General features: G+C 37.5%; 3 protein-coding genes across 10 annotated transcripts; 1 reads left to right on the forward strand and 2 right to left on the reverse strand.

Annotated features, from left to right (window-relative positions):
• Positions 1 to 241: 241 nt before the first annotated feature.
• Positions 242 to 1,434, forward strand: LOC120217502 (ribonuclease 1-like). Its single transcript, XM_039214582.1, has 3 exons — positions 242 to 594; positions 726 to 918; positions 1,028 to 1,434. Exons 1-3 carry the CDS (start codon positions 322 to 324, stop codon positions 1,333 to 1,335), a joined length of 774 nt encoding a protein of 257 aa, XP_039070513.1. The 5' UTR covers positions 242 to 321; the 3' UTR covers positions 1,336 to 1,434.
• An 891-nt stretch (positions 1,435 to 2,325) lies between these two features.
• Positions 2,326 to 12,786, reverse strand: LOC120217505 (protein NCA1-like). The gene is made up of 7 exons (XM_039214592.1): positions 12,513 to 12,786; positions 11,770 to 12,013; positions 11,538 to 11,683; positions 3,250 to 3,337; positions 3,015 to 3,161; positions 2,514 to 2,663; positions 2,326 to 2,429 (listed from the first exon to the last, which is right to left on the reverse strand). The coding sequence occupies exons 1-7, from the start codon at positions 12,758 to 12,760 to the stop codon at positions 2,349 to 2,351; spliced, it is 1,104 nt and encodes a 367-aa protein (XP_039070523.1). The 5' UTR covers positions 12,761 to 12,786; the 3' UTR covers positions 2,326 to 2,348.
• LOC120217503 (pentatricopeptide repeat-containing protein At2g19280) lies at positions 5,898 to 17,977 on the reverse strand. 8 transcript variants are annotated; one of them, XM_039214586.1, is made up of 6 exons: positions 17,960 to 17,977; positions 15,721 to 17,821; positions 15,389 to 15,571; positions 14,474 to 14,586; positions 8,304 to 8,307; positions 5,898 to 5,908 (listed from the first exon to the last, which is right to left on the reverse strand). In XM_039214586.1, the coding sequence occupies exon 2, from the start codon at positions 17,780 to 17,782 to the stop codon at positions 15,776 to 15,778; it is 2,007 nt and encodes a 668-aa protein (XP_039070517.1). In that variant the 5' UTR covers positions 17,783 to 17,821; positions 17,960 to 17,977; the 3' UTR covers positions 5,898 to 5,908; positions 8,304 to 8,307; positions 14,474 to 14,586; positions 15,389 to 15,571; positions 15,721 to 15,775. The 8 variants fall into 8 exon arrangements, with proteins under 8 accessions (XP_039070517.1, XP_039070515.1, XP_039070522.1 ...); XM_039214584.1 differs by having other exon boundaries at positions 14,474 to 14,618; XM_039214591.1 differs by lacking the exons at positions 5,898 to 5,908; positions 8,304 to 8,307 and adding an exon at positions 13,379 to 13,899 and having other exon boundaries at positions 15,389 to 15,445; positions 15,523 to 15,571.
• Positions 17,978 to 19,249: the final 1,272 nt, after the last annotated feature.

The raw sequence follows: 19,249 nt of genomic DNA on the forward strand, positions 1-19,249 counted from the left end.
TAACAACTCCTCCGTCGTTATCACGACACGTGGGTGCCGGCTAACCTCCTATATTTTATGGTATTGCAATGCAGTTACATAGGGTAATATTTTATACAACTACTTCAACAGTCAACACAACAAAAACGTGCCTAACTAAAATGTGCCTAACTACTTTCCCTTTTGTTTATAGTGGTTTATTATAATAATTTTGTTTTATCCAAAAAGGAGGTTGAAAAGTTGGTATAAAAACCCTATCATGGAAATGGAAATGTAAGCTCAGTATTAACAAATTAAATATAAAATCTTCTTCTTCTTCTTCTTCTTCATCTCGTAAGCAAAATGGATATGAAGCAGATATTAGCATTTGCTGCAGCTGTGGTGGCCAGCTTGGTAGTATCAGCTCAAGGCGCCGACTTTGCGTTCTATAAACTGAGTCTAAGATGGCCGACTACTCTCTGTATCGCTGCACCACAAACCTGTAAGAGTCCGATACCCGACACCTTCACCATCCATGGCTTATGGCCAACATTTAAAGATGACAAAAATGTTCCTCCTTATAATCCACTTACTAATAAATGCAATCCCAATCCTATGCCTGCAACTAATATTGTGGTAAGCTACTAGTTTCTATTTCAAGTATTAATATTTAATATTATGAAAAGGGTGATTTAGGTTGATTGTTCAATTACTTGATTGCTTTTTGTTTCAAGTGTTGTGCTGATTTGTTTATTTAAAATCCCTAGGCTGAACTGCAACCCATTAGAGGGAGGCTAGAGAAAAAATGGCCAGACCTCATTAAGGGTTACAGAAATGAGGACCTTTGGGAAATTCAGTGGTTGCACCATGGAATGTGCTCAGATTATCCTCGAGATCCTTTGATTTATTATACCAGCGCCTTAATTCTTGCTGAGAACAGCAAATACGACCCACTCAAAGGTGATACAATCATGATGATGATGATGATCAAGAATGATCAAATTCTACTATTAGTCCTTGTTTTTCGTTTTTTATTTTATTTTATTGTTTTTCATTTTTGAACTTGCAGTTTTGGGAGTTCAACCATCACAAACTCCTTATGACATAGACACTTTATTAGACAACGTGAAAAGGACAGTGGGATTCTATCCTCAAATCTCGTGCAGTATGCCAATTAAAGGCAAGCAACTATATCTCAAGGAGATCCGTTTCTGCTTCAAAAGAGCCATGCCACCTTATCAACTTCAAAATTGCCCCGACGATATGGATAATCTGTGTAGGTCAGTGCCACCTCTCCAACGCACTGTTATGATTCCTCCACCAATTACTACCAATTCTGGCCTCAATGTTACTTGGGAATTATTGGCTTCTGCCTAGCGGGGAATACTTGAAAACTAGTATCGCATCGAATAAGGAAATAATTCCGGCTACATCCGGTATTCTATATCTTTGTATTATGTTGTATTCTCACATGTCGTAGTCTAGTTTTAACATGTTGAATGAAAGACTATGTAAGTGTTTCTCGTACTAATCCTCTCAATTTTGGACTTGTGCCTGGTGTGGGAGTTAAAATTAGTATGATAATAACAAGTGAAGCAAATGGAAATGGAAACAACATCCTATAGTTAGGCACATTTTTGCTATTGCGCTCTGTTATTGTAAATAATATATAAAATAGAGGAAGGTAGTTAGGGTTTGGTACTGTTACTGCAAATATATAAACTAATGCAAATGGAATGCTAAACGTTAAAAATAGTGATACGAGGCCCAAAGAGATCACAAGCCAATACAAAACTCGTCTAAGACATGGAAACATAAAAGACTAGTGCAAATGGAATGCTAAACATTATCTTAAGGTGTCATCGTTCATTTTTTAACAACAAGATACCAAATTAAAAACTAAATTAAACATTAGATATGTTTTTTAAAAATAAAGTTTAAATATTAAAACAAAATAAAAGTGATAATTTAAATACTAAATGTTTAGTTTACACAATATATATAAAAGGTTGATTTTAAAGCTGTAGCTCAAGCAAATATAGTAATGCCATTGTATGCATATACTCATCCCCATCCTCCAATGTAAAGTTTGCACATTTAAAAACAATAATATGTTCTAAAATTGAAAAACAAGTGAAGCCAAGCTACAATGGAGGTGTTGTTTGCCTCTTATTTTATACATAAAACAAACTCAAGTTGAAAAGTGACATTTATCAGATAAACTCAAGCATGATTGCTTCCTCGTGCTCAGAGGATTCACTAGTTTATGTCTATGGCACACCTCCACGGATCATCTATTCCGAAACCACACGGAGATCGTTAATTGGCAAACTCGAGCTTCTGTATGCACAGAAATTGGCTCCTTCATTTTGGTTTACACTCATTTTCCATCAAGGGGACACCGAACTCGCAGTTGCCTCAGATTGTTTCTCTTCGAGTTGAGTTTTGAGGAATGCCAGCACTGAAAGGCGCTGCAAAGTGAAACAAACATGAGAAATCAGTTTCCAGGGGTTAATTATAGCTTAAAACCTTACGTTTGACAAAAAAAACCTTACCCGAGGCTCGAGACCAGCTTCTTCAGACTTCAGCGTCAAAGATTCTAAAGATTTGATGGCTTCCTGAAATCCATCAATAGCCACATCCTCTTTTCCGAGAGTTCTGTCTACATCCGCAACTTTTGCAAGAGAAACGGCTACATCCAGAACCTGCAAATGCAAAAGCAATGGAGCAAAAACAACAATACAATGTTCAATTCCATCAAAAGTGTCTAATTGAAATAATAATGGAGTTTCCCCAGCAGTACAATGGATTTCAATTGTAAATCCACAATTCAAAACAATAAAACAGTATACTGAGAAACTCTTTGTAACTTTTTGCAGTGAAATAGATGGGGCAAAAGATATATCAAATGTGATGCTGAGGAATGAAACTAATACTTCACCTTTTTTGCATAAATTTTTGGATGAGTTAACCCATTTCAACATTTAATGAATATAGAAAGCTATATGTCAATAACCCTTCATACAGGAAGGAAGAGAAAAAAGCAAGTTGCTTACCTGTGAGGCAACACCAGGATGATTCTTGATGACATCACGGCGGACACCCAATGAGCGGAAGTAGTACGACCTTGCTGCTTGAAGATCTCCATCATAATACTTAAGGTCTCCGATTTTGTTAAGAGAAACAGATAGTGTGTGCGTGATCTGCAAAAAGTAAGTTTGGAAATTATCATGGTGGCCTCGTTATTGAAGAATACAAGGGAAGCATCACAAGCAAATATGGTGCTGTAACCTCAAGATCATCAGCTGGCAATTTCGTGAGGAACTCGACACTCTCCTCAAAATAATTGATTGCACTGGCGGCATCTCCCATTGCTCGACTGCAGAAAAGACACGAATGTTCAGATTTATTCGAACAATTGCCTTACAAATACAAAGATATCATGTTCAGTTGTCTTAATGAGAGTTTTACGACAGTTCTGTCTAAAGAGTGTCCAAGTGTTCCAACACAGACATGGCTCTGACGTGGGAAATACACATCATGAGGACACGTCAAAAAAATGGATATAATCAAAGCATGGTTAAGACACACCTAAACACACGTTTTCTTTTCCTTCATTCTTTCTTCCTTTTTTTTTTCTTTTTTTTTTTATAAGAATTTCAGACCTCGTTAAAAATCTCCCTCTTGATTAATGGAGCTTATAAGTAATCTCCTTAATCAGCGGAAGGGGGAAAAGAGTGCCTTAGGATTTTATTGAACCATACAATTACATAGGGTACAACCATTAATACACCCCTACAAAACCAAATAAGCTCTAAACAGCAAAAAACATCCAATCCAAAAAAACACAGAATCAGCCAATTCCTGCTTTAGCTAAGGCATCAGCCTCTAAGTTTGTTGTCCTATTAACCCATCTAACAACACCTTCTAAAACGTTAAACCTGTGAACAATATCTCTAATCAAGAAAGCATAAACATCAGGAACTAAATCCACTTCCTTAATCCAGTCTACAGCCACCTTACTGTCACTTTCGATAATGAGACGACCCTTCCTCTCTCGTAAATTCGCATAGAACATTAAACCCTTATGAATAGCTTTTAATTCCATATAAGTTGGAGGACCCGGACCAGCAGATTCCTTGAAAGAACTTACAGTCAGACCCGAGGAGTCCTTTAACACACCACCTATCCCACTCTACTTCCAATCTCTTGTAGTAGCAGCATCCACATTTAACTTTACAAAACCTTTAGGAGGAGGAGACCAAGGCAATATAGTTACAAGTTGATTAGAATTGAGAGAGCACAAATCCCCTAAAGAGGGATCTGAAATCAGAGAATCCTTAGGAATAGAAACCTCTTTGTACTTAGCAAGGAACCAAGAAGCTAGTCTAAACCTTGCTAAGAAAAAATACTCAGCCAAATCTAACTTTCCCCCTTCAAACACAATATGATTCCTAACTTTCCAAGTAGTCCACAGAACTGCCACAGGAATAAAAGACCAAATTGTAGAGGTAGGCTTCAAATCAGCCCAAGCTAGTAGGAAGATTTTAGCATTAACATGAAAAACAGACTTAATCTTCCAAAAATTCAGAAATTTGTTCCAAATCGACCACACCACCGAACAAGTGAAAAACAAGTGCGAGGGAGACTCCTCCTCCCTCTTGCAAAAAGGGCACATAATGTTTACAATTCCTTGAATACCCCTTTTAACAAGTTCTGTCCTAACAACCAGCTTCCCTAACACCACCTGCCACATAAAGGACTCCACTCTAGGTGGAATCTGACCCCTCCAAATAATCTTCTTCCAAAAATATCTCTTCCGAATCCAAATTGATGGGTGAACAAATCTTGGTGCCAGATTTAATAGTGTACACCCCATCTCCAGAACCTTTCCAAATCACCCCATCAGCAAACTCCATAGATAGAGAAACAGAGGAAATAGCATTCATCAAATTCACTCACTGCTCTACTTCCCAGTCATTTAAATTTCTTCTAAACTGCACATCCCAACTCCATCCCGAAGAGCTATAATTCCCAAATTCAAACAGTTTGCCCATTCTATTTGTGGAAATGGAAAATAATCGCGGGAAAATAATTAGAAGAGGATAATCCAAAGCCCAACTATCCTGCCAGAACCTAATCACCTTGCCATCTCCAACTCGAAAAGCAAACAAACTTCTAAACTTAGAGCCAATACTATCTTCTTTAAAGTGATTCTTAACCACCGATCTCCAAATCCAAGATACTCTTTGTGGGACTTTGCTGTCAAACAATAACCAAGATGGATCCATATTGTATTTAGAACAAATGAATTCCCTCCAAACATACCCCCTTTCATTAGCATACCTCCAAGGCCATTTTGCTAGAAGAGCTCTATTCATGAACATAAGATTTCGAACACCTAAACCCCCCTCGAATTTTGCTCACAATCGGCCAGTTAACCCAGTGTTCTTATTTTTACCTATTCCCCCTCCCCATAAGAAATTCGACATAATGGAGTTGAGAGATTTAAGTACCGAAGTTGGTATCTTAAATAAAGATAAATAATACGTAGGGAGCGAACATAGAACCGACTTTATTAAAACCAACCTTCCTGCTAAAGACAGTGAAGAAGCCTTCCACCCAGCTAATTTATTTGAAAAATTATTCACCACCGGACTCCAAAGTGCTTTAGAGTTTCTACTAGCTCCCAAAGGCAATCCTAAATATTCAGAGGGAAAACAACCCACAGAACATCCGAAAGAATTAGCCCACTGTTGAACATCTTCTTCATTCAAATTCACACCAAACAGTTTACTTTTCTTCAAGTTGAGCTGTAAACCAGAGACTACTTGAAACACTCTAAGCACCCTCTTAACATTTAAAATCTGCATCTTAGACGCCCCACAAAATATAATGAGATCATCCGCGAACTGTAGATGAGATAATTTGAAAGCACCCGAATTACTGCCTATAACCAGTCCAGAAAACAGTCCCTATGCCACAACCTTTAAAATTAGTAGATTGAGAAGTTCTCCAATAAAATTAAACAACAAAGGTGATAGTGAACACCCCTGCCTAAGACCTTTAGCCATTGGAAATTCCTTAATAGGAACTCCATTCACTAAAACAGAAACTGAGGCAGTGGTTACACATTTTCTGATCCAAACTATCCACCTGGAACCAAATCTCATTTTCTCCATTACTAGAAACAAAATGTCTCAATCAACCGAATCATAAGCTTTCTTGAAATCTGCCTTGAAAACACAACCTTTAAGACCATTTTTCCTCCAGTAATCCACTCCTTCATTCGCAATTAAAGAACAGTCCAATATTTGTCTCCCTTGGGTGAAGGCAAATTGTGTTGGGCTAATTAAGTCTGAAATACAGCTCCTCAATCTCCTCGATAGGCACTTAGAGAGGATCTTATATAATCCACCAACTAAGCTTATAGGCCTATAATCATCAAGATCAACACTGTTAGAGACCTTAGGAATAAGAGTAATAAAAGTATGATTGATGCCATGATCCCAATCTTTCCCCGAATAGAAGTTAAGGAAGAACTTCATAATCTCTCCTTTAAGTACATACCAATATCTCTTGAAAAAACCCAAATTAAAACCATATGGCCCCGGGGCTTTATTGCTATTACAAGACTTTAAAGTATCCCATATTTCCTCCTCAGTAAATTCTTTCTCCAAACTTAACCTCTGCTGACTAGAAATACTGGAAAAATCCAACCCAAAATCTTTCACTTCTAAGGTCGATTTGTCATTAAACGCCTTAAAGAAGTGTTCTTTGACAGTGGCCTTTATAACATTTGGGTCCTGAATAACCTTACCCCTGCTACTAATAGCATTAAAAGCATTTTGTTTCCTCCTAACTGAAGCACATGTATGGAAGAATCTGGTATTTCTGTCCCCATCTTCTACCCACTTGGATCTAGAATTCTGGAACCAAATCTGCTCCTCTATCTTATGCAACTTCCATAATTCTGACCTTAAGTCCTTCAACTCAGTTGCTTTCTCATCATGAGTACCATCTTGTTGTTGTTGAACCTCCACTTCTAATTTTTGAATCTTCAATTCTAATTCTGAAATTAAAGCTCTAGGAAACTTATCTCTCTTCCCTGCCCAATTTTTAATGGCAGTTTTGGTTTTTTTCAGAATGTTAAAAATTCCAGCATTCCTCTGTATCTCTTTACATTCTTGAATTGAAGAACTGACCAAATCCTCGAATCCAGCCTCATCCATCAAGTAATTAAACAGTTTAAACGGTTTTTCCCCCAATTTACACCTTCATTCTCAATTATCACTGCATTATGATCTGACAATGATCTTGGCAGCAACGATTGTGTTAAATCTGGAAAACCATCCAAGAATTGGCTATCAACCAAAAATCTGTCCAACCTAACATAGGTCGGGGAATCTTGGTTATTACCCCAAGTAAACCTACCTCCACTCAATGGTTAATCAATTAAACATGTATTAAGAAGAAATCGACTGAAAATCTCTATAGAATTCCTGTTTTGGGCTCTACCAATCTTCTCATCTTCATGTAGATAAACATTAAGGTCCCCTCCAACACAAATAGGCTCAGAATGTCCTCCAATGAGCGTGCTTAACTCTTTAAAAAAACTTTCTTTCTCTTCCTCAACCGAGGGCCCATACACATTAATGATTCTGCACCTGAAATTATTTGCCCGAAACCTCCCCGATATAGCAATAAATCTTCTGGTTGTACACTGATTTTGCAACTCAAATACATTATCATCCCAACAAAACAGTAATCCCCCTGACGAACCAACCGAAGGAGACTCAATAACCCCTTGCAAATAATTTAACCCGTTCCTTCTCATAAAAGACCTTTGAATCTTCTCCAGTTTCGTTTCCTGCAACCAAAGAAATTGAGGATGGTATTTAGAGACTAGTCTCTGAACAACCCTTTTTTTTCTCACTTCTACCCAAACCTCTAACATTCCATGTTATTATAGATAACTTCAACATAATCATAGAAAAATCAACCATCTAGACCCCCCGTAAAATCCCCCTGTTTGTCCATCCTCAAGCCTTTTTCCAAAACAATAATCTTATCCAAAAAGGCTTGTTGTCCTTGTTCAAAGGAAATCCCCAACAGCTTACTTACCTCCCACGTAGCTAAAGCTTCTTCCAATAAATCAGAAAAGCCTGAAGAGGAAGCTGTTGAAATGCTCACTCTTTCTAAAGCTTCCCTTAACAAATGTCTTCTAGCTCTCCTGATAAACACACCAGATTCAAAGCAATGATTATCACCCATAGACTGCAATCCTTCGACCACCCTATCCACACTCTTATCCCCCGAACTCAATACATCATTAACATCCTCACAACCCTGAAACTCTACATCCACTGACAAGCTATCCAGCTGAATACCTCTGGAATTCATATTTTTCCAGTCTCTGACGATTAAGGCATTTTCTTTCTCAGGCTAAAAATTCAAGATACTTCCCAGCCAATATTTTCTGCCTCTACTCCTTTTGTAGACCCTTTTGTAACTTCCGATTTTCCTTTTCTCTAACGGTACACTTTTGATACTTAACGAGCTATCAGACTTATAAAACAGTCTACCCTTTACTTTACTTCCTGAGATATCAATGAAAGGCTCTAACACCATTAACTCATGATCCTTAGCTCATAAACCATCCTTTTCTATTATCTTTGAATCTGACCTCTTCCCCTCTTCTTCTCTACTGTAAAATCCTGACTTAGCCAAAACCTGATCTTGAACCATTTTCCCAAATTTATCTATTTTAATTCTTGGCCCAGCAGGAATAATCCTTCCTACATTAGACCCAAAAAGCTCATCTCCTTCTGATTGGGCTTCAGACCCATCAGCCGTCATTTTTTAATCTCTCAATTCAAAACCTGCAAACTCACCCACTTTGATAATCTCCCCATTCTGAACATCTGACTTTCCATTAATATCTGATCCAATTTTTGAAATTCTTGGAAACCGCCTATCCCCACCAACTCCACCAAACCCGATAGCTGCACCCTGTTCCATCCAACTATCCACTCTCTGACGATTTTCTTCTACAGATCTGGCAGAGCCTTCCTCAGATTCTGACCCAACCTTGTCCTCTTCTTTCTCAGTCGTAAAGGCTCCAAACTGTCCCTCATCGGAACTGGCCACCGGAGGATTTGTGGAAAAAAACATAGTATCATCATTCGTCGATCCAATCTTCATGGTTACTTTGAAAGATATTCCATATGATCCAATAGTGATCTGGTCTGGAACATCAAAAGGGCTAGCCACCCTAATTAAAAGTCTTGCCTTTGTAAGATCTTCCCTCTGTTTAGTGTCATCAAGAATATCTACCACCCTCCCCCATCTCCCTACTAAACTTTCTAGGAAAGATTCATTCCAACATAAAAGAAGTAACCCAAATAACTCCACCAAGCAAAAAGCCAATGGCACACCCTCATCATTCAGTAATGGCTCTAAACGATCGAACCAGAATTGAAGATCTTTCTTCTTCATCCAAGCATCTGACATTTCTTCAGCTGAATTAAAAACTATTACACAAGAGTTCCAGACATACCCCCATCTAACAATCTGGACGTCATAGCCTTCATTTACTAAGGCATTATGAACTAACTCTAACTCAAAAGAATGCTTAATAATCCCCGTCAATGATCTTTTAACCCCAGCTCGAGCTCTCATATGAGATATGCATCTCCATGATGTTTTTCCTGACTTTTTCCTTGTTTTGAGCATCAACGACCGTATCCTTGATCTCCAGAACACTCCTCGACCTCCTGTTCGACATCAATGCATCTTTATACGATATGTCATCCCTCAAACTTCTATGAACACCATCTGGCTCATTTGAATTCGATATATCTGCAGAAGTCGGACATGCGACCTTCTTTGAATCGTTTTTACTACGCTCTAACCATGCACAGGATTCCTTGTATCTTGCGACTCCAACCGTGATCCTTCTCCCATCTATGACTGCACCATTAAGATTTTCTACAGCCCTTCTCAAACCATTCTCATTTCCAAACTGCACAAAAGCAAAAGTGGAAAATATGTATTTTGGATTTCTAGTTACCTTGGGAATATAGACTCTCTGGACTGGACCATGAACTAAGAACATTTCCCTTAACGCACGTCTTGACACTCTCCGACTAAGATTATCCACAAACTCCTTCCAAATCCCATAAGAAAATAAACTACTTTCCGCCCTTTCTCTCACAACTTCTCTCTCCCTCTCTCTCATCATTTAATTGATGTTCCTAATTCTCGTGATATTGTACTTTGCAATTCAATTACATCTTTTTTTTTCCTTTTTTTTTGGTGAATCTTTCTCCCATATATGGAATTGACAATGAGCAATTTGTTTCAAATGGGTTTCTTTAAAGTTCAAGTTTTTAAATTCAAAAAATTAAAATAAAAACTAAGAAAGTAATTTGCTTATTAATATTTAAATAAAAAAATATCAATTCTACATTTTTATTGTGTACTATCACCTAAAATACACTTATCAATGTTGTGCCCTATCTTATCCATGCTCTAATATTTTAGAAATTCTGGTATCATCATGTCCATATTGTCTCGTGCCTATTTTGCATGTAGACGTACGTGTTTCCTAGACTAAAATTAGGCTAATCTTCACATAAATATTCTGTTTCTCCGCATAAACAAGACTATTATATAAATAACAAGTGAATAAACTCCCAAACTTATTTCACAATCCAACTAAAAAACATTACTCTTAAATAAATGCAATCTTTTTGAACAGAACAGTTATATTTTCCACAAAGAAACTGTTTAAACATCCTCAACTGTCGTTGAATCTCTGCGATACAAAGGTCGATAAAGATTCTCCTTCATGATCGTAAAAGACCCTCAGTCATACTTTAAGGCCAGGAAGAAGGACTTCAGCTCAATGATTTCTAAGATTTAAAGTCGCTTTTGAATGCTTCAACTTTCCTTAGTTGAATTACAGGTTGGTCCCGGGTTCCTGGCCTCGGCCAGTCATGCAACTTTTAAAGAAGAGGATAGGGACACTAGATGACGGTTCAGAAATTTAAATTGAAGTTTCTTTATTTTCAATGTAGTATCATGTCATTAGAAAGTTCGATATTCTTCCATACAAGTGCCATGGTAAAATAAATTCATTAGATTCTTCTGAAAAAACATGAGCCTAACAAAACATTTGCTAGAGCATGTTAAACCAACTCTTCCTTTTCTCTAAATATTAATGTCCGAGGCATATCGAGACATAGGTACGGAGATATAATCCTCTAAAGACTCCCAAATTCCCAATACATGAAAATCTCGGAAAAATTGAACAAAACCATGTCAAATGCATATCCATGTCCAACACAAACCCAAGCCTGTGTAACATGGTACAAAATAACAAAGAGCTCAAGGAAGGATTCACACATCTCATATTCAAGTTTAGAGCAAGTCTTGAGATATAGAAGTCACAGAGTTATAAATCACAGCAGCATAGCTTAAACATCTTAAAACCTCGAATGCAAATTTAGTAATGGATGCTTGCAAATTAACATATGCAATAAAGAGACAGGAGAGAATCGTGTCCCAGAACATACCAGCAGTCACCAAGCATACCCAGAACTGCCCCAAGCTGCGAGCACAACTCAGATGTGTTGCCCATTTTCTCTAATTGACCTCGGATGTCTTCCGCACACATAGTGAGTCTAGATTTAGCACTTTCAATATTCTGGGCACGGAATGCCTATATAAAGCAAGCATACACTAATTTCACATAATTGAAACAGGCAGCTAGAAGTACAGACATAAAGCAACAAACACAGGACTTACCCTCATGGCCTGTTGCACCAAGAAAGCTCCTCTGTCCAATGAGACATCCTCGTAAATTACCTTCTTTCTGTCATTCTCATTCGAGACTTGCTCTCCTTCATTATCGATGCCAACATGTGCTCTCTTGATCCTAGCATGCCCTTCGATAAATCTGTCAACCATGCTTTGAAGATTGGTGTCAGCTTCCAGTTTCTCTATGTCAGCTCCACATAATGGACAATCCTTAAACCGAGATATACAAACTCTGAAAGGAAAACAAAAGTTATTAGATATATGTTGTGAAGTCCATTTTTCACGAAGTAACCGTGTCCAAAGCATTTCAACATGGGTACATGGGATCAAAGACCATCCTAACACATAAAAGAACTTTTAAAAAAAAAATAATAATTGCATACCCAATTTGAACATACCAAATCCAACACACCTTTAAACCTAGAGATACAGATTATAAAAGGAATACAAAGGTATTATTATATCTTTGGAGCCCGGATTCTTAGAAGTACTCATGCCCAACGCATATTCAACATGGGTAGTATAGGATCAATGACCGTCCAAATACATTAATAACACGAAAAAACCAAATCATACCCATCAGACATACTGAATCCAACACACCCGAGTCTAAGTAACATGGCATTAGAAGGAGGGGAAAATTTCAGAAAAGGGGGTCAATTATGGAGTTAAATAAGGGGGAAAACCAAAAAAAATAAAGAAATAGAAAAGGGGGGATAATTGATTATTACTTGCAAAAGAGATGAGAACAAGGGATGCATTTGGTGGAGTCAAAGAGAAGTGCTTGGCAGATCATACAACTGAGAGGACCAAGCTTGAAATTGTTGGAATCGTAACCAAAAGGGCATTTCGGAGACACGGTGGCGGTGTCACCGGATTCTTTCCTCCCCGCTTCGCTGCCGCCGACACTGGATTTTTTGCCAGAACCAGTGTCGTCCGGTCGAGTCGCTTTCACGAATGGGCAAACCGGGGTGGTCATCTTTTTTTTTTTCCTCTAAAAAAATAAGAGCCGAAAAAGAAAACGCATATATGGTGAGGATTGCATATGGAAACGGCGGCGTATTGTTTACAGGGCTCCCGTTTTATTCTGCAACGCGTATTCGTCTCAACGGCTCATGTCTACATCTCTAATGTTTCTTTTATTTTTGCATAAATATCCCAATAATTTTCTCTTATTTCATAAAGGCCCATAAAGCGTGGATTTTTCTCTTTTGGGGTCCAAATGTTTTTAATTTTTAGTTTATTAATGTGCATTTTCAATTGCCAAAAAAGTTGTACAATTTTATCAATTGAATCTTAGTTCAGGTTGCAGGTATAGCTTACATCTACTTAAACTCGATTTTGTATTGTTTTTCAAAAGTACTTTTGAAACACAAAGCAACAAAATACATGTAGCTTTGTATACCAAAAAGTGTTTTCCAGAGCAAGTATTTTTTTAAAAGTTGAAATTTCTAACTTTTCCATTTGTATAAAAGTATTTTTGAACAAAATTTCTCATTTATATCATCAATTCTTTATCTCAATTTATACCATCAATTTACCTACTTAAAAGTACTTTTGACAACAACCTCAAACACTTTAAGTTTAAATCAAACATTTCAAAAAGTAGTTCTTCTTCAATATTTTCCAAAAGTAATATCAAACTAACATTTACGGTGAAATTACCTCTATGAGGTTGTATCATCATATAATTTATCGACGGGTACATAGAATTGTATATTATCAGATACATCAAATATTAATCCTACTGTCAGATACATTGCTTCCCGATTGAACCGATCTGTACGTCCGATCCCGCCGGCTATTTTCACCGGTGAAACAAGACAACTGTACTCACTAGCACATTCCAAAAACCTTATTGGACGAAAATCGTTCACATCTTCGTACCGTAACATAAGAAATCCCTTATACCATCGATATTTTCGACCTTACGGAACCGGTCGGCTGGTTCGGTTTTCCTTTATCTGAGACTAACTAAAACAACTTGATAAAATGTTCCGAAAACCTAGCATTAAAATCATTCTCGTCTTCATACACTGTAAGATAAGAAACCCCTTCAACCATTGGAAATTTCCGTCTTTGCATCCGCAAATAACCAGAGCTCGAGCAACCGCAAACCTAATCAAAACACAAACAAAATGCATAAAACAGTTGCGGCAAACAATCAAAATAACCACCTCCATGATTAGATTAGTCTTTCCCAAAACTCCAAGATGACCAATTGAGAAATAAGAATGAAGAAAAGAATAAAGAGAAATAAGCTAAATTTCACAACATGGTAGAATCAGAAATGTTGCATCTAGGAATTTGGTATAAAATCATTCATTGATATTGATTTAGCACCACTGGCATGGAAAAGGATGTTGGGTCTAGAAGTAATATCTTCTTGTTACTCAGACTCGAGTGTGATTGTCGAATGTAGGTATGTTTCCAACATGGGTATCTCCAATTTTTTTCGAAGTTTTTCCATATATTTGGAGGGTATTTGAAAAGTCACATCCCTATGCTCATGTCTAAAATGAGTTAGAGACGAGTATTTCAAGAAAAATAAGGTCGGAGCAACATAACTATTATTATAAGCAACATATGCACGTTCAGAAAATGATCAAACGAGTACCAATTAGAATTCCACCATGCTTATAAAAAAGATTGCATTAATTCTCAAAGAGAGAGGCAAGGAAAACAAACTCACAAGTTCGAACTTGCAATGCCATTGTTCAGAGCACATATTTTGAACCAGAGAGTTCAAATCAAAGGACCATTTTCACTAGCTGCCATATATCTTCAACAAGTTTTAAAGAACATCTGCATTTTTAAGATGAACACCCTGAAGTTACCTGAATTACATTATAAGCATTCATGAGTACAAAAGAAAAAGAACTGATTACAAAAAGATTATGTTTTTAAGAAGAGGGTCCCACAACCTCTCTTTCCCTCTGGCTCATATCCTCATTAAAGGTAGTAACCTACATTAGTCAGACTCAGGTTTGTGAGGTACAGCCATGCAGCCGTAATACGACACAGATATCTTTAACTTTTTTTAAGTTTTTCGTGTATTTGAAGTGCCATATTCACATCCTCATACTCATGTCCTAATGTGTCACACATGGGAACATGAAGAAAACTGAAGAGTTAGAGCAACAAAGATAGTAACCAATAGCTAATGATTTATTTCTGAAGCCAACTATACTCTCATCACTAAATCTTCATTGGTGTCTCGAGTTTTCTAAAGCAGATAAAATTATGAACAAAGAATACATTCAATGTGAATATGTATGTGTATGCATGCATGAAAACATCAAAAGACTCCATGATGTATGAAAATTCAAAGGTTATTTGGTCAGGAAATTGAATGTATGCATGCATGTGCAACTCTGTTACTCGGGTTTGAGTGCGAGTGCAGATACAGAAATGCGTCCAACAAGGGTATATTCAATTGTCTTGAAGTTTTTCCATGCATTTAAAGTGTACTAAAAGCATTGTATCCCCATATTCATGTCCGAATATCTTAACACAGAAGCTTTAAACAAAAAGAAGAGTCAGAGCAACATAGATATGGCATAATATGATTTAGCAGCATTAATGGACAGATAAGGAACACATATACCTTAAACTCGGGTCTGCCAAAAATCAAGTTCATATCCGATAACTCTTCATCTGATATCTGAAAATATGACCACTGGTAAGCACACATACTCATGAGTGTCCAGTCATATGATCACTAGTTAGCAAAGTTAACACCCTGCAGATAAGCTCTGTTAAGAAGACCAAGTCATACCAGCAATACCACCTGTAAGATTGCATAGATTGAGCAGGTAATCAGAAAAATATTCCAAAATGACAATAAAGTATGACAAATAAAATGCCTAAGGAAAGTCCAACTTAATTTGGCTAAATCAAGCATACAATAAAAGAAACATGAAATGAAGACAATCTTACAGCTAATACAGCTGAAGGGAATCCTCAGAGGCAGTGTTGCACCTCAGAGGAAAAGTTATGGAAAAGTTATACAATCATTGACATTGAAATGGATATCATGTCTCAGCAGAAGTTGTTGCAGTTTCAAAGCTGCACTTTCTTCAGGATTCTTGACCCACTTTTTCTCAAACCCAAGGACGAATGCTCGATGAGTAACTTTATTAGGTAGGATACCATTTCCAATCATCATTTCAACCAAGTTGCATGCCTTGTCCATGTCTCCGATGCCACAAAATCCATGAATGAGAGTATTGTATAATACCAGGTCCGGGTTCAACCCAATATCAAGCATCCTAACAAACAGAGCATTAGCTTCTGCCATCCGTCTTTTCCTGCAGTAGCCGTTAAGTAAAGCACTGCAAGTCAAGACATCAGGTTTCACATCGCATTCAGTCATGTAAAACCATACAAGAAATGCTTCCTCAAAGTCCCCTTTTTTGGATAGCCCATCTATGATATTGGTAAATGTCATTGTATCTGGAGAAACACCCCTTCGGACAAGCTCATCCAGAATATCTTTCGCCTCATTCGTAAATCCTCTTTTAATTAGGCTATCAATAATAATGTTATAGGTCGTAACATCGGGAGCAATGCCGGCTGATCTCATCATATCCACAAACATATAAGCCTTGTGTAAGTGACCCATTTTTCCATATCCATCAATTAATGTGTTAAATGTAATAACATCGGGTACCAAACCTTCCTTCATCATCTCATGAAACAAATTTTCTGCCATTTCCAAGTCTTCGGATTTGCAGCAAGCGTCAATGAGTAAAGTGTACGTGGTCACAGATGGGTTAATTCCACATTTTAACATTTTCCCAACATATTGAAAAGCTCTATTCATGTCCCGATCTTTACAATAGCCTCCAATTATAGTAGTATAACTGACACAATCTGGAAGCAACCCGAACTCAAACATCTCTCGAAAGATCAGAGAAGCTTTTACCATGTTACCTTCTGAACAAAACTTTGCGATGAAACTATTGTAAACAAAAATATTTGGTTTAACATTAAAGAAGTTTATAACATTCATTGCTTCCATTGGTCTTCCAACTTTACAGTAACCTTCAGCAACGGAACTAACCAAAACTGAATCCGGAGAAACTCCCAATCTCGCTATTTTGAACAGAATAGAAGTTGCTTCTCCTAAACAAGACATCTTACAAAGGGAATTGATTATGACAGTATATGCAACAACATCAGGTTTAATCCCGTTGATTTTCATGTCCATCAGCAATTTCCAAGCACATAAAAGGTGGCCTTTTTTGCAGTACATGTCGATAAACAAAGTAGCAATTGATACATTCAAATGAATCCCTTGCCTCATCATTTGATCGAGAAAATCCCACGCCAACTCCAATTTATTCAACCCTAACAACGCTCTAAGCAGTGAATGACAAACGCCAACCGAGGGAAACATGTCAAAACTCTTCATTTGGCATGTTAATTCAAAAGCAGAATTAACCTTGTTTTCCCTAATATAACAATGAACAAGCATGCTACATACGGTTTGAAAAACCATTCTATCACTATAAGTCTCGTAAAAGAGTTTCAACAACACATCCACCGAAACTTCTTTGCTAACACTATCTCTGACTAAATTCAGAATAAAATCGACAGCTATATGGTTCATGTTCCCGGAAACTAATATATGTATCATTTTACAAACCGATTTATGCGAATGCAATGATCCAATACAATACTCAGACAACTTGAAGAAATGCAAAGCAAGCTCAGCATTCGAACTTTCATTGAATAAATGAGTCAAAATCCGAATTAAATTCGACTCGTTCAAATCAACGGCGTGTAGACTCTCAGGGTTAATATCGAAGCCTCGTTTTGAGAGTAGGGATTTGATCCTACTCATGGGATTGTTGCATTCTTCAGAGTGTTGAGTGCAGAAATGTTGGGATTCTAAAAGACATGAAGAAAATGAAGACAAATTCTTACTAGGAATCTTCCTGAATGGGCTTTTTGCGATGAATAAGAGCTTCCTGAAGATTGAAGAAGAAACTTTCATGGAAAGCTTGGAATTTGTGATTCATCAGCAATAAATGAGCTGAAAATATGGCAAAAAAATGCACAACAATTAATGAGTTCTTATAATTCTATAGACAAAGCAACAAGCTACTTTTACTCACAAAAAAAAAAGATTGAAAATTTTGAAGAAAAATGAGAGAGGGAGAGTTAGAAGAACCTGAGGCCGAGGAACAGAAGATTATCGGTCGATAGTTTAGGTTTGGTTAAAAATATAAGGAAAAAAGTAAACTACAAAAATAGTTGTCTGACAATTAGTATATTTCTCTTTAGATCACTCAACTTTCAAACTTGTCGATTTTATCTTTTTGGTCCTTTTCCGTTTAGCTCAGTAACGGGAGATAACCCTTTCTTAAATTAGTAAAATACCCAATTTAGTCCTTAACACCTATTTTCCCACACACTCCTAACTTCTACAACCAAACTCTACTGTTACATGTTGTCGCTAATACGAATGGACATAAAATTTTATGTTACGGCTCATTGAACTTGCCACCTAGCCCTCCCAGACTTGATGCAAGTCATATCCAAGAACACACCCAAGAGGCCATATCAGAAAAAAAAATCGAGGGTAAACCATAATAGAGGTTACTTACCAATGTGTGGTACAAAGAGTACGCGACAAGCTATCAGGATGGATGGTCAAGAATTTGTCACTAGCAAGAAGGATTACCTTGGCCAAATCAGTGCTATCGGCAATCCCTTGCTATTCGATGCAATCGACGCTATTACCGAAAGGTATATGTAAGGAAATCGAAAAGATTATCCAAAGATTCATATGGGCCAAAACGGAGGAAAAACATGGTGTTAATTTAGTTCTTTGGGAGACGATACGAACTCCTATATCGGACGGAGGGCTAGGATTCAAGAACTTGGAGAAACAAAACAACGCATTTCTGATGAAGATTGCTTATAACTTAGTACTCATACCAAACCACTTATGCGCTCAAGTACTTCGCAACAAGTATAAGTGGTTAGACAAAGTACCTGGGGACATCTCCAGGAAGAACAGCTCCCAATTATGGAGAAGAGTCGGTACTGTATGGAAGGAGGTACGATCAAACCTAACATGGATGGTTGGAGATGGAAAATGGGTATACTTTTAGAGAGACCCTTAGCTGAGTGATTTAGGTCCGATAATTAACCATATAGAGAACCAGGCTACAGCATCATCCTTACCGTTTACAACCATTGCAGGAATGGTTGATGAATGTGGCCAATGGAGGTGGCCAGCTCTTGAAACAATACTACCGAAATATGTAATGCACAGACTAGTGGCCACGATGCCCCCACGGCAACGTCAAACTACCGATAACCCAGGATGGAAATGGACACCTAACCGCATGTTCACGGTCATGTCGACTTATGATCTCCAAACCGGATACCAGGAAGGAGCAAAGGACAGAATCTGGCAGACCATTGCCAAATACCAAGGCCTGCAAAGAATTAA

The sequence above is a fragment of the Hibiscus syriacus genome, unplaced genomic scaffold (assembly GCF_006381635.1).
Source record: "Hibiscus syriacus cultivar Baekdansim isolate YM2019G1 unplaced genomic scaffold, ASM638163v2 tig00110187_pilon, whole genome shotgun sequence".
NCBI lineage: Eukaryota > Viridiplantae > Streptophyta > Magnoliopsida > Malvales > Malvaceae > Hibiscus > Hibiscus syriacus.

Excerpts from the sequence above, each read along its gene's own strand:
- LOC120217502 (XM_039214582.1), top strand. The coding sequence starts at position 322 with ATGGATATGAAGCAGATATTAGCATTTGCTGCAGCTGTGGTGGCCAGC. Across the intron at positions 595-725 it reads TGCCTGCAACTAATATTGTG|GCTGAACTGCAACCCATTAG; the intron begins GTAAGCTACTAG and ends TAAAATCCCTAG. Across the intron at positions 919-1,027 it reads CAAATACGACCCACTCAAAG|TTTTGGGAGTTCAACCATCA; the intron begins GTGATACAATCA and ends TTGAACTTGCAG.
- LOC120217505 (XM_039214592.1), bottom strand. The coding sequence starts at position 12,760 with ATGACCACCCCGGTTTGCCCATTCGTGAAAGCGACTCGACCGGACGAC. Across the intron at positions 11,684-11,769 it reads TGGTGCAACAGGCCATGAGG|GCATTCCGTGCCCAGAATAT; the intron begins GTAAGTCCTGTG and ends TGCTTTATATAG. Across the intron at positions 3,338-11,537 it reads GGTATGCTTGGTGACTGCTG|TCGAGCAATGGGAGATGCCG; the intron begins GTATGTTCTGGG and ends TCTTTTCTGCAG.
- LOC120217503 (XM_039214586.1), bottom strand. The coding sequence starts at position 17,782 with ATGAAAGTTTCTTCTTCAATCTTCAGGAAGCTCTTATTCATCGCAAAA.